This window comes from Hyaloscypha bicolor (assembly GCF_002865645.1).
Source record: "Hyaloscypha bicolor E unplaced genomic scaffold K444scaffold_172, whole genome shotgun sequence".
In the NCBI taxonomy this organism is placed as follows: Eukaryota; Fungi; Ascomycota; class Leotiomycetes; order Helotiales; family Hyaloscyphaceae; genus Hyaloscypha; species Hyaloscypha bicolor.
Window position 1 is genome coordinate 188,737 of NW_020194674.1, and position 12,249 is coordinate 200,985.

Sequence of the window (12,249 nt, forward strand, 5' to 3'; positions counted from 1 at the left end):
CGACAAAGTCAACCTCCGGCAGATCCTCGAGCCTGCTTACGAAACCTCACTTCCTGTGCCCAATAACATCTTCGAACTTCGAAGTTCCCGACGGTTGGATAATGCGACTCATGTTCAAGTTTGAACCCGTTGAAAACCTTATGTGAACCGAATCTGGCACTTCAGTCGTAGAATCAACGGATCGGAAGCCTCCATCCAATCATTTTATCCTCACCCCTGAGCATTATGCAGGTCTAGTAACATATAATGGCCATACTAGTAGTATGGCCATTATAAGTTGAGGAAAATCCACTTCACTCTACCTCACAATCATCACAGATCCACTATGCTAGGTCCACGCTGATTCCTTATCATTTTTCGCCAAGCATTCCCAAGCAACTTTGCCGTCAGGGCGACTCTCTGAGTGGAGAAAGGTACAGTACATCAATTCTCAAGTTCTGAATGCAGACGGGGAAGTACAGTGACGTACGCCTTAAGGAAGTTTCCCGCCCAGCTGAGAATGGCGCAGAATATATAGGCAACGTTGTTTCGCTGTCGCTGACCGCACACAATTCATCTCAATACAGCGGATATGAGAATACCCAGACGGAGACACTCGGGGTGATTGATGCAGTAGAGGAACATGGCCGCCGCACGGACCCTAAACTACTCCTTGCCACTTTCTCCCAATACGGCCTCTCCCTCTCGCTGCGAGCTCGACGCACTCTTATTCCTATGTATCCCCTCATGCCTCTCCAACTCATACCTTCTCACAAACCCCTTCCCACACACTGTACACGCAAATGGCCTCTCCTTCGCATGTTCCCTCAACTGATGCGTATTCAGCGAATTCGCCCTGCTATAACTCTTCTCACAAACACTGCACTGGTACTTAGAAGGAGGTTTTTTCACATGTGGGAATTTCCACGAGAATGCTTCTGGGTCTGGATGATACTGGCTCATGTGTCTCTTCAGTTCCTTGTCCGTGGCCCACCCGATGTACATCCGTGTGCAGCCCATTTCCGTGCAGCAGAAGGGTTTTTCGTGGCGGTCGGTGTGTTGTCTTAGATCTCTTTCGGTGGCGAAGCCTTCATGGAAATAATAGCATGCGTGCCGGGCGCATTTGAACCATTTGTCGCCATAGAATTGAGATAAACTCTGCTCGGAACTCTCGGCGAGGGGATCAGTTGAACCTGAATTCGGACTTGGGGGTTTGCTCAGCTCCTCGAGTGTGGCTCTGACCTTGGTGAGCGTTTGGCCGAGAGCGCCAAGTGCTTCCAGCTTCTCTTCCGCAATGCGACTCGCTTTAGCCTGTGTTATTAGTAGCAACAAAGGCTCATAACACTCTGCATCCTGGATTCCAGAGCTTCGCTCTAGGTACTCCTTTTGTATTTTAGGTGCGTGAATTTGGCCTGGCTCATACATCTCGAAAAACTCGTTGATAGCCATACCCAGGTCTGTTGAGCTGGCTAGATCTGCGGATTTGAGCAACACCAGGACCGTCTCCAAATGATGTAGCCAATGCAGGCTTGCATAGTCAAGGAAAGCGTAGTGGCCGGTTTTGATGAACTGAACAAGGTCATCTGGGGATTTATCGGTCTCAAAGCAACCAAATGTCAGATATTGCATGCATAGGATAGCAAGTTGGGTCTCCTCTTTCTGCCTGTCAAGGTGGTCTTCGTGGAGTAGGTAGCTGCGAGTCTTTTAGTGCAAGGGATTTGAAGTGATGATATTTACTTACTCTCTGGCAGTTTTATGCACTAGCTATACCCGGTTGCCAGGAAGGATATCTATTAGTGACCCGCAGATATCTCGTACGTGATCAGGCATCTGACGGCCTTCAAAATTGACAATACGATCTTGAGCATCGATAGAGGTTGCTCCTTGGATTTCGTGCCACTTTAATGGCCGCTTACTGAAAGAGATCCAGCCAAGGAGCTTCTGTGCGGTCCTCCGTCGGGCCAGGTTCGGGTTTTCGAATATTCTACCAGCTATGCGAGCATACCTGTAAGTGTTAAACTAGATTCAGCCGTGGCTATGAAGGACTTACGCTTGGTCAAATCCTCTGGGGAAAGTATCGGGGTGCAGCTCCTTATAGACATTTTGCAAGCTCTCTTGGTCGTGAAGATTTTCCAATACGAGTCTCGCAAAGAGAAACATCCCTTCAGCGCCATCGCTGACCAACTTGACAATGTATTCTCTTGCGGAGTCTTCCATCAACTTGAAGCGCTGTTGGATTTTCATAGCCCATTTCACAGCGAAGTTCTTGATGTCAACCTCACCGTGATTCTTCGTCAAACTAACAGAGTCTGCCACGTGTAGTGCAGCCTTTATATCAGCAAGTTCCTGACTGACAAACAAACCACGGAGTTTTCCTTCCGGAATATCGTCACTGGTGATCATTGATGTAAAGAAGCTAAGTATCACCTTTCTTTCCTTCGGCTCACATTCATCAATGCCGTCGATTATGAGGAAGGTCTGCGGCATTGCTTGAAGAACAGTACCTAACACTTTGATACAATCCTGTGGTGACGCCAGTGTCACTTTCGTACTTTTTAGACACTCGTCATAGAGGTATGGCAGGAGGCTTGGGTTTTGACAAAGCAATTGAGCTAGCATTGCCTTGGCAACGCAGGCAAATTTGTTCCTCTGTCCATCTTGATCTCGGCAGTAGAAGAATGCTAATGAGATGTCCGTCGACGACTGAATAATTCTCAAGCATTCTTCAATAAGCACTGAAGCCAAAATTGTTTTCCCTATGATATCTTAATGCGTGCTCGAGATTGGTTACGATTATATCTTTTAGACTGTTGGAAAGTTTAAAAAAAAACCAAATAAACTGACCTGCTCCTGGCTTTCCGTTTAACCAGATCATTGGAACTGTCTTTTGGCTGCGGTCTAACCAGGTCTTGATGTCCGGTTGCTCTAAGATCCATCGGCCAGTGCCTGGGATATCTTGTCTTGCTGCAGAGAATGCAACTTGGTCGGCATCGGCATCGGGAGCAGAAAGCCAATTGGTGACAGCAATTCGCTTCATATGGTTTTGCTCCAGCTCAAAGGCGGCAAAAGCGGCTTCAGATCGGAGTTGTGCGTCACGGGCTTCCTGAATCTGCTCGAGGCCGGCAGTACTTTCGATCAATTCCCGATGACGAATGAGATCATTCAGAACTGGCTTGAAGCTTTCTTGGAAGTTTTTCCATGAGGCTGTGAAGAGTTGTTTCCATGCTGCGACTAATTAGTGCCAGATCATGCGGCTATAAAGATATAACATACCAGGTTCCGAAAACACCCGCCAAGCACGGAGATGAAATTTCAATATGTCTTCATATATCCAGACCAGAACCTTTTTCATGTGCTCATTCTCTGTGAACATGGAGCGATACTTCAGTAGCAACGGAAAATTTTCAGCGATTTGTTTATACGCATCAAGTAAAACATCAAATGCGCTACTTAAATTGCTTGCAGTCTGAAGCCTGTCAGATATCAATCGAAATTTTACCTTCTTGGAGATCGCTACGATGGAAGCGAATGCTCTATTAACTTACAAGAAGCATGAACTTCATCGGTCCCCAAACAAAGCACAGAATAGAGGACGTATTCAGGAACACTTCAATGACTTCTGTGTATTGCGCCATGGCTTGAAGAAATGGGTCGATCCTTCTGAGGTTCTGTGCCGTCTTGCTTTTCCTCTGCTTTTCTTGAAGGTTGTTGGCCTCATTTTGCAGGTCAAAAAGCGTGGTACCGGCAAACGCTGCTTTCTCTTCTGGCTTGAGCCGCTTCTTGAAATCGTCCAAGACCTGTTTGAAGCCGTCATCGATGGTCGCCATGCTTTGAATGGGGCTGTTACGAGAGCAACAGACGTATGACACCAATCTAGACAGCGATAACAAGGTATGATACGAGGTAAAGAGTCGTGTGAAGATGCGAAAAGCGCTTCGGTTTGCGGCTGAGGCGCAGCGTGCATGAGGCTTTATACAAAGCGGAATCATGCAGCTGTGGCAGTGCCGAGACCTGGTTGGACTTCACGCAAGGCTCTCGCGGAAAAGTAATTTTACATAGAATTGAACGGCCTTGTTCCCAGCTCTGCAACGAGATATATGCCGTCAGATTGTATGCATACGCTGCAGGCCGCAATAATAAAGCTCTATGATGACGAACTGTCTCCGGACAGATGGATCGAACGTAAGGTTTCAGATCGATAAGAAGGCGGTGAAGCGTGTTTCGGAGCTTTGACAGCGCCCCCGCAGTTCTCATCGTTCATATGACGTCTTGACTCAAGCTGCAGTAATTTTGGTAGCATTCGAGGCCGAATTTGCATCGGCCCGATACACCATTCGTAGGAGTTATCAAATATGGAAATATGCCACTATTCAGAGGTTCGGCGGTGTGATGTCGCTATGTATTCGTAACTTAATATATACTGATTTTTGGTGCGAAATCGGCCACTTATACATAACCGTAACATCCATCTCACCACGTATGCCAATATTCGGAGGTTAAGCGGTAGGTATGACCGGTGACGGAGGAGAGGAATAGCTGGCCACTGTATATGATCGTCAATACCCGATTATACTATAACTACCACCAAAAACCACTTGTCATTGCATTGCGAGTGGCCAAAATCTCCCCAATTTGTTCTCCATCTTCACATATCTCCAACCACCAAAAATGACGACAATATACCCCCAGCTTGCTAATCAAATTGCTGCCGCAATTGAAGCCATTCCCACTGCGAATCGACAGCAACCTGGGGATCAAATTATCGTATCTGATCCCGATATAGCTTTCCAATACCTGCAGGACTGGGCTTTTATCCAAGGCGTCGCTTTCGTCATTGAATCGAAGAACAAGGATCGGGTTTAATGGGATTATATATTCCATAAGAAGGAGACTCGGAACACTCGTCGAATCGCAGAGGGGGCTCGATAGCGTATAAGCACGTTCGTTCGGGGAACTAGATGTCCTGTTTATTTCTACGTCAGTAAACAGAAAAGGATAGGAAATCAGTAGATCTTTTGCTATGGCCTGTACCTTGAGTATAATCACCCTTGTGCAATTGACCCCTTCTCCTTAGCTCCTCACCATTACCGTCGACCTGGATATCTTAAAGCTAGGCGTATTACTGAAACGTACCGGGGGGTAGTTGGTTTTAGGGCATCGTCGAATATCCTTCAAAAGATGGGGCTTGAGATCGAATATAGGGAGTTCTATAACCTGTGGCGTAAGTAGGGCGAGATGAAGCTCTCAGATCAAGAAGAAGCTCGCATGATTATTACTTACCTCGACGATCAAGGCTGCCATGTCTTCGTGGACGAAGTTTACGTACTTGATAATCTTGGAAACAAGACAGATTGCGCTATTCAGTATATTATATAGTATACCCCGGAGCAAGTTCGTCTTAATCGTCGATTCGTTTCAGGATTCCTGCTTGAAACTAATGCCACCTTTAATAAGGAATGTCGACGCCTTTTGCTCTATAACCTCGTGGGAATCGATAATTACGGAAAGAGCTATTGCGCCATGCAGTTATTTACTACTAGTAAAGGAGCCTGCGTTTTTGAGAAGGTTGAGGAGGTATGGGAACGATTTATCTTTTATAATTATCCAGGGCCAGTAGTTCTAGCTAGAGACTTTACTGCCGGATTAGTGGTATCTATTGCTCGATCAGCTGCCAAAAAGAAGGAGAAAGCGCTCAAAGCTAGGGAGAATTATACTATAAAGGGCAAAGGGAGAGCAGACGATTTTGGTGATCCTAATGGCGATGATTTTGATAGTATTGGAGGGATTGGTGGGGATCGCGGGGTTAACGCTGGAAGCCCTCAATTCCAACCATACGAGCCTGACTCTCAAATAATCATCGCAGATTATATTACTGACGTCGAGGAATTGATTCCACTATCAAATGGCCATATTATGGTGCTCCAGCATTATCAAAAGCATGCGGTTAATGCGATTAAGGCCAGACTAATCAGAAAAGGCTACCCAAAAGCATTACGTAAAGCTGCGCTAAACCTAATATGGAACTGGGTGAAAGCTCCTAATATCGAAGCTCTGGAAATAGTATGACAAGCTCTCCTCGATTACGTACGCCCTGCAGAGCGTATTTACTTGACTAGTTACTACGAACCCAAGGAGCCTTCGTTCTGCCATACCTATACATTAAAATATCCGAATTTGGGCGTTAATTTAACTCAAAGGAACGAGAAACAGTACTATATTGGTTCTGGCCAGCTAAGCAAAAACATCCCCACTAGCAAGGCTGTCGAAATTATTACTGAAGAGCTAAATACTCTGCCCAAGAGATATGACGATTTGCTTAATAAGAGCCGTTTAACGGATCCCCGATTAATTAATAAGTCGTTCTTTTGTTAATGTCTCCGGAGGCTTATATATTACTGTCTTGGGCTTGCTATGGAGGAATATCACCTTGCGAAGTTAATATTGGATTACCTTGAAAAAGAGCATCGTCTTTACGAATTTGACCCTGAAAATGGGTACTAATTAGAGTGTTCTATACCTTTACGGTATGGTATTCCTTATCGATATTAGATGGCTCATTTTTATTAGAATGATCTTCCACTTCCTCTTCCTCTCTTCCATCCTCGGTGGCTTATCAATGGCCCTTCTGTCCTCTACGAAAAATGGCAAATGCGAATCGATAATGCGAATTACGATATATTAGGTATAAGGGAGCGGGAGGATCGATATATTGGGAACAAGTTTGCGAATCGTGGAGAGTAGGTTATTCTTGATACTGCCGCAGAACTAGCTGGATATTACAAGCAACTTCCGCCTGAATACGTACCGCAATTTGCTGAAGCTGTCTAGCTTCTCGCGCAATGTCTTTAATCGAAAGCTACAGATCAAGCTACTGTGCGAAGTGTTTTCCCTACTCGACTTCCTAGTCCTCAGCTTCCACGGCAACCACCAAAATTCATACCGAGCCGGAAGCGTACGCTTACTAGGCTTGAAGCAGCTAAACGGGAGGAGGTAGACAGATCTAGGGCTCGTCGAAAGGCTGAAAAGGAGGCAAGATGGAGAGATATTAAAGAAAAGGCACAAGAGCAATTACGAGGCGAAAAAGCTCAATATGACGACGATATTGCGGAGGACTACTTTGCTGGGCGGTATACCCATTCTTCTCCATTCTCACCACTCTCATCGCTCCCACCTGACGATTTCCCCGATATCGACGATATTTCACCTTCATTACCTGCTCCTGCCGGCCCATTAACTTCAACTGCAACCCAAACCGATTATTGCAAGCTTCCTGAATCTCAAGGTTTAAAGGCATTAGCGGCATTTAGGGCATCTATGGCTCTACGGAGTCTTGAACGTACGCCTTCCTCTCCTTCCGAACCTACCCTTTCGCAGATTCGAGTTCCAATTGAAATATCCTCATCTGACGACGATTCCAACGACGATTCCGATTCCTCCGATTCCTCCGATTCCTCCGATTCCTCCGATTCCTCCGATTTCTCCGATTCCTCCCAATTTCCTACGATTCAAGAACTCTCACAGCGCATACCTCCTGCGTCGACTGCACTAGCTCGTCCTACGTCAACTGCCCCCCCCGCTCCTGCTCCTCCATCGACCGAACCACTCCACAAGCGTATTCGTAAACCTATAAAGAAGCAAGCATCTCAGAATCGCCAAAAGGAGGAGAAACAACGTAAGAAGGACGCTAGAAAGAAGAAGGTGAAGAAGACGAGGGATATGACGCAGTTAGTGGACACACAAATGGTGGAATTTTAGAAGCTCACAATAGAGGGTAAGTATATCGTCAGTTTTCGGGCTTTACTAAAATTACTGACTAAGATTACAGCTTCATTTTCTCTCTCCTTACCTCTCCTTCGAATTAGCCTTTCCTATATATAAAAATGGGGTGATTAGTCTAGCATACTCCTCGATTCAACACGTGGAGATAGGTGGAGTCGTAGTTTTTAGTCGAATATACAATTATCGCATTAGTAAAGCTGTCTTTGGTTCTTATATATATCTTCAGTTTCGACTTGGAGTTTTTCTGATGGAATTTCAAAGCTTATCGCACGACCATACAAACCCCCACCAAGTGGCGATAGCGCTAGAAAACGCGGCAGAATTAAGCTTATCGGATCTGAAACCTTACGTTCGATCCATCTGTCCGGAGACAGTTCGCTATGATGATGGGTAGTTGTGACCTCGAAAGATGTCCCAACCTCTCGACCTTGGTGGGGCGTCCATAGGGTCACTCGTAAGCGACGAGACGGAAGGAGATGAGGACGACGGGAAAAGTTGGAGGTCTTCAAGCTCCTTCGAGAGCAGTCAGATAGAACTGGGGATTTCGTAGGTTCGTCAACCCAAGAGCGAGAATTTCCTAATCGATCAATAGGCCTGAGCAACTCCGTGGATTTCAAGATGACAATATATTTGCCAAGGAAGGCTCCGGCAAGGAATGGGTTACCATCGACCGTTCTGAGGAGGCTGCTGCTCAGAAACAAGACAAACTCAAGCGTCGTGGAAGCTACGAATTCGCTGGAATATTGAAAAGGTCCCGATCGCAATCACTATCTCTTGACTGGGACCTTGAGATCGGTGCTTATATCCCTGCAATTAATGATGACCCAGGACCTGAGTTGCCAAATAGCAGTGCGGATAGTGCGTCTGAAGTTGATTGGGAATCTTTTCTTTGTGAGGATGAGATGTTGCCTGCTTCGAATTGGGAAGAAGAGTTTCCGAAATACAAGGCAAGGATGATGGACCACTACGGTTACAAAGGAATTTTCGAGGACGAGCAGCAGCATGGGCCGAAGGAATGCGAAGATGAGCCTTGGCACCCCTACAACCCCGAGAATTTTAAGGACGCTGAAATGGAGGGGATGACATTCACAAGCCAACTTGAGGATCAAATTGAGATCTGCTACGGCATGGTAAGCACCTTTTAACATTTATACTGCATCTAGGTATCAAAAATCCAGAACTGGGAATCCTAATATGTCTATAGATCCAAAAAGTCCGAGTGAAAGTGCTTCCACAGGCGGTCCGGCTCTTGAATCGCGTCCGAATAACTCAGATTGTCACGCAAACGCTAGAGATACAAGATGTCTATATCTTCATAGTTTTTTCTGAAGGAGACAACCAAAAATTTTTCTTGCAACCTCCAAGAAAAATGGATGAAGAAGGACAGTTATTTAATAACGTGGCAGTGATAAATCGAGAATCCAGCACCGTCCTCTCGCGGATTGCAATGTTTTGCACCTTCGAGGCGTCTTGTTTAATCGACCCTTGGACCCCAATTTCCAGTGGAACAACCACAATCGACAAGGACACCTGTATTCTTGTTGATATTATTATCTATGGGCATCCGAAGCACTGTGATGAGGTCGGCGATATTCTTAGTGCAAGGAAGACGTATTTGCAAGAGCCAGATTACCGAAAAACTTTATGTGGTTACAAAAACCCACATTTCTTGGATTTGAACTCCAATCACCCTGTCGCGGACATGGACCGTGATCCATTGAGAATCTCACTGCTACAAACTGAACTTGGCTTGCAGCAGCAAGAAGCTTCGAATGCAAAAGCCTTGACTCAGTCACTTTTGAAACAAAAGCTTGTGGCTGTGTTCAAGACCATGACACGCTCTCAAAACCTCAAGAGAGTAACAGCGGACACCAATAGAGTTCATACGGATTTAAAACCGTGAGTCATACAATAATTCCATCATGGTTGAGGCTTACTTTCGCAAGGTATCAAGAAGAGGCATTAGATTTCATCCGTCAACGCGAGTATGGCCCTGTTTCCGAAGAATATTGTCTTTGGAAACACAAAAGTCAGAATTCGTGTGTTTGAAAGGCCCATTTCGCCTGTCAATGGTGACTGACACAATTCAGATATATACATTCCATCACAGGCTTTGAGAGGAAAGAAATTCCTAAAGAGACAGGCGGTGGTATTCTTGCTGATGAGATGGGGTTGGGCAAAACCTTGACGATTCTCTCGGCTATTATCAGAACAACAAATGAGGCCAAATCATTCGCATGCGGCGTGCTAGACGGTACACTTCTCACTGTGGAGAACACATTGATTCCTTCTAGAGCTACCCTCGTGGTTGTACCTTCTCCTTGTAAGGATGTTCTAAAGTCTTGGTTCATTTACCTAACTTCTTGCAGTATTGCTTAACGAGTGGCTGCAAGAGATCAAGCTGTAATTGTCAATTCCAGCATGTAAATATATGAACTAATAAGCAGTAGGCACTGCACGGGCTTCTCGAAGCCTATCATCTACCATAGCCATGGTCGAGAGGGGAATCCAAGGGTGCTTGCAGATTCTGATATCGTTCTGAGTACCTACCATACTATTGCTGCCGAGTCGACGGATATCACCAGTCCTCTCTGCAAAATTAATTGGTTTCGAATCGTGCTCGACGAAGGTAGACGGTTTTCTCTCACTCGAGCCAGTCGCTAACAGAGGTCTGCATAGCACACATTATCCGAGGCATGACCACGAAACTCTTCAAATCAATCAAAAGGCTTCGGTCGAATTTTCGATGGTGTCTGACAGGAACACCTATTCAAAATAGCTTGGAGGATCTCGCGGCTCTCGTCAACTTCATACAATCATCGCCCCTCGATGATTTCCACGTCTTCAAGAAGCACATCATCTCCCCACTAATGAAGGGGTCCGAGAAAGGTGTAGATAACCTCCGTCAACTCTTGGACTGTGTTTGTCTGCGTCGAACCAAGCAGCTTCTCAACTTGCCCCAAATCATCTCCGAATCTCGATTGCTGAACTTTTCCCCTCGAGAGAAGAGGCAGTATATTGATACTCGAGACAAGTTAGTGAAAATGATCAACCAGAATAGGTTACAACAGCAAAACAAGGGTTGTCTTGGCGTCTTCCAACTGCAGTTGCAGCTCCGGCGTTTGTGCAATCACGGCACATTTCAGAGATCATCTCTTGGGGTTAAAGACTTTGACCCCGAACAAGCAATAGCGCACCTGAGGAAGCAGAAGCAGGCTAAGTGTGAGGTTTGTGGCATACATGTGACAGGGATTCATGGTATCGAAGAGCAGCGTAGTGGTAGTTTCACCACGTGCGGACATCTACTTTGCTCGAAATGCATCCCAACGATGAAGGAGGCGCTGCAGAAAATCGATGGTCGGGATGGCTGTCTGAAGTGCTCGTTATGCCCGGAGACTATTTTTGGAGAGTACCTCGTGACCGAGGAGGCATCATCCAAACCATCTAAATACGGAAACAAGAATCTCTCTGCCTGGCAGTATTTCGATAAGGCCGGCTGCTCCACTAAGATCTCTGTAGTAGTCGTAGATATCGAGTAACACAAGGCTGAAGGCAAAAGGTAAGTGCAGCTCACCTCAACTCGATACAAACTAGCGCCGCTGATTCTCCATTCTACCAGTATTGTCTTCTCCTGCTGGACACGATCACTAGATCTCATTGGAATCTTCTTCTCATCTCGCAACATTGCTTTTGTGCGGATAGATGGCTCTCACACGCTCGTACAGCGTAAGTGGATCCTGGAGGTCTTCCAGAAAGACTCGGAAATCAAAATCTTGCTCATGACTACGGGGACAGGCGCTGTTGGGTCAGTATCATGCCATTCCGAAACAAGCTATAGCTAATAAGACTCCAACCTGCAGGCTCAATTTGACAGTGGCAAATTGTGTTTATATCCTGGAACCGCAGTGGAACCCAATGGTTGAGAGTCAAGCTATTGCGCGAGTCAATCGTATGGGCCAAACGAGGGATGTTAGAGTGGTGCGGTATATCATGGAGGGTACGGTTGAAGAGGTGAGAGAACTCCATTCCAACTCCCTTTGAGGAACTGGACTGACCATCGCAGCTGGAATTGCAGACACAGCAGACACGGAAGCTTGAATATGCGAAGCTTGGTTGGAAAGAGGATGATTGTTAGTAAACAAAAAATGATGATATTGGCAGAGAGATCCTCGAGCATGGAAAAAAGGGAATGCCAATGGAATATGTATTGGAAGAAGGTGCTCGGGAATATTGAAGCCATTTGGGGGTCCCCAATTGCAAAACTTCTCTAAGGCATGTGCTCGGCCCTCATACATTGTCTCCCATCTGCCAAACCCAGTCTCGGAGTCTGCCCCTAAACATATATGTTCCCGCTGGGTAGCCGCACAGATGGCTTTCCACTAGCCCCCACATCATAGCAATACCAGATAGATGAATTAAACACCTAGATCAAGTATTGCCCTCCCACCTTGTACGCCATGTAGGGTTTGTCGGAAAAGAAGGTGTATTCAA

General features: G+C 45.9%; 3 protein-coding genes across 3 annotated transcripts; 2 read left to right on the top strand and 1 right to left on the bottom strand.

Moving 5' to 3' along the window:
* Positions 1 to 645: 645 nt before the first annotated feature.
* On the bottom strand, positions 646 to 3,806 carry K444DRAFT_543223 (uncharacterized protein; the record flags this gene model as incomplete). The annotated part of the gene is made up of 6 exons (XM_024875952.1): positions 646 to 1,680; positions 1,750 to 1,984; positions 2,030 to 2,702; positions 2,824 to 3,204; positions 3,253 to 3,437; positions 3,538 to 3,806. 6 exons carry the CDS (start codon positions 3,804 to 3,806, stop codon positions 646 to 648), a joined length of 2,778 nt encoding a protein of 925 aa, XP_024729468.1.
* A 1,693-nt stretch (positions 3,807 to 5,499) lies between these two features.
* On the top strand, positions 5,500 to 6,045 carry K444DRAFT_636161 (uncharacterized protein; the record flags this gene model as incomplete). Its single annotated transcript, XM_024883961.1, has 1 exon — positions 5,500 to 6,045. One exon carries the CDS (start codon positions 5,500 to 5,502, stop codon positions 6,043 to 6,045), a length of 546 nt encoding a protein of 181 aa, XP_024729469.1.
* A 2,122-nt stretch (positions 6,046 to 8,167) lies between these two features.
* Positions 8,168 to 11,893, top strand: K444DRAFT_668792 (uncharacterized protein; the record flags this gene model as incomplete). Its single annotated transcript, XM_024887452.1, has 11 exons — positions 8,168 to 8,304; positions 8,351 to 8,888; positions 8,963 to 9,657; positions 9,705 to 9,797; positions 9,849 to 10,081; positions 10,128 to 10,161; positions 10,209 to 10,387; positions 10,438 to 11,293; positions 11,378 to 11,563; positions 11,619 to 11,769; positions 11,822 to 11,893. 11 exons carry the CDS (start codon positions 8,168 to 8,170, stop codon positions 11,891 to 11,893), a joined length of 3,174 nt encoding a protein of 1,057 aa, XP_024729470.1.
* Between the last annotated feature and the right edge of the window lie 356 nt (positions 11,894 to 12,249).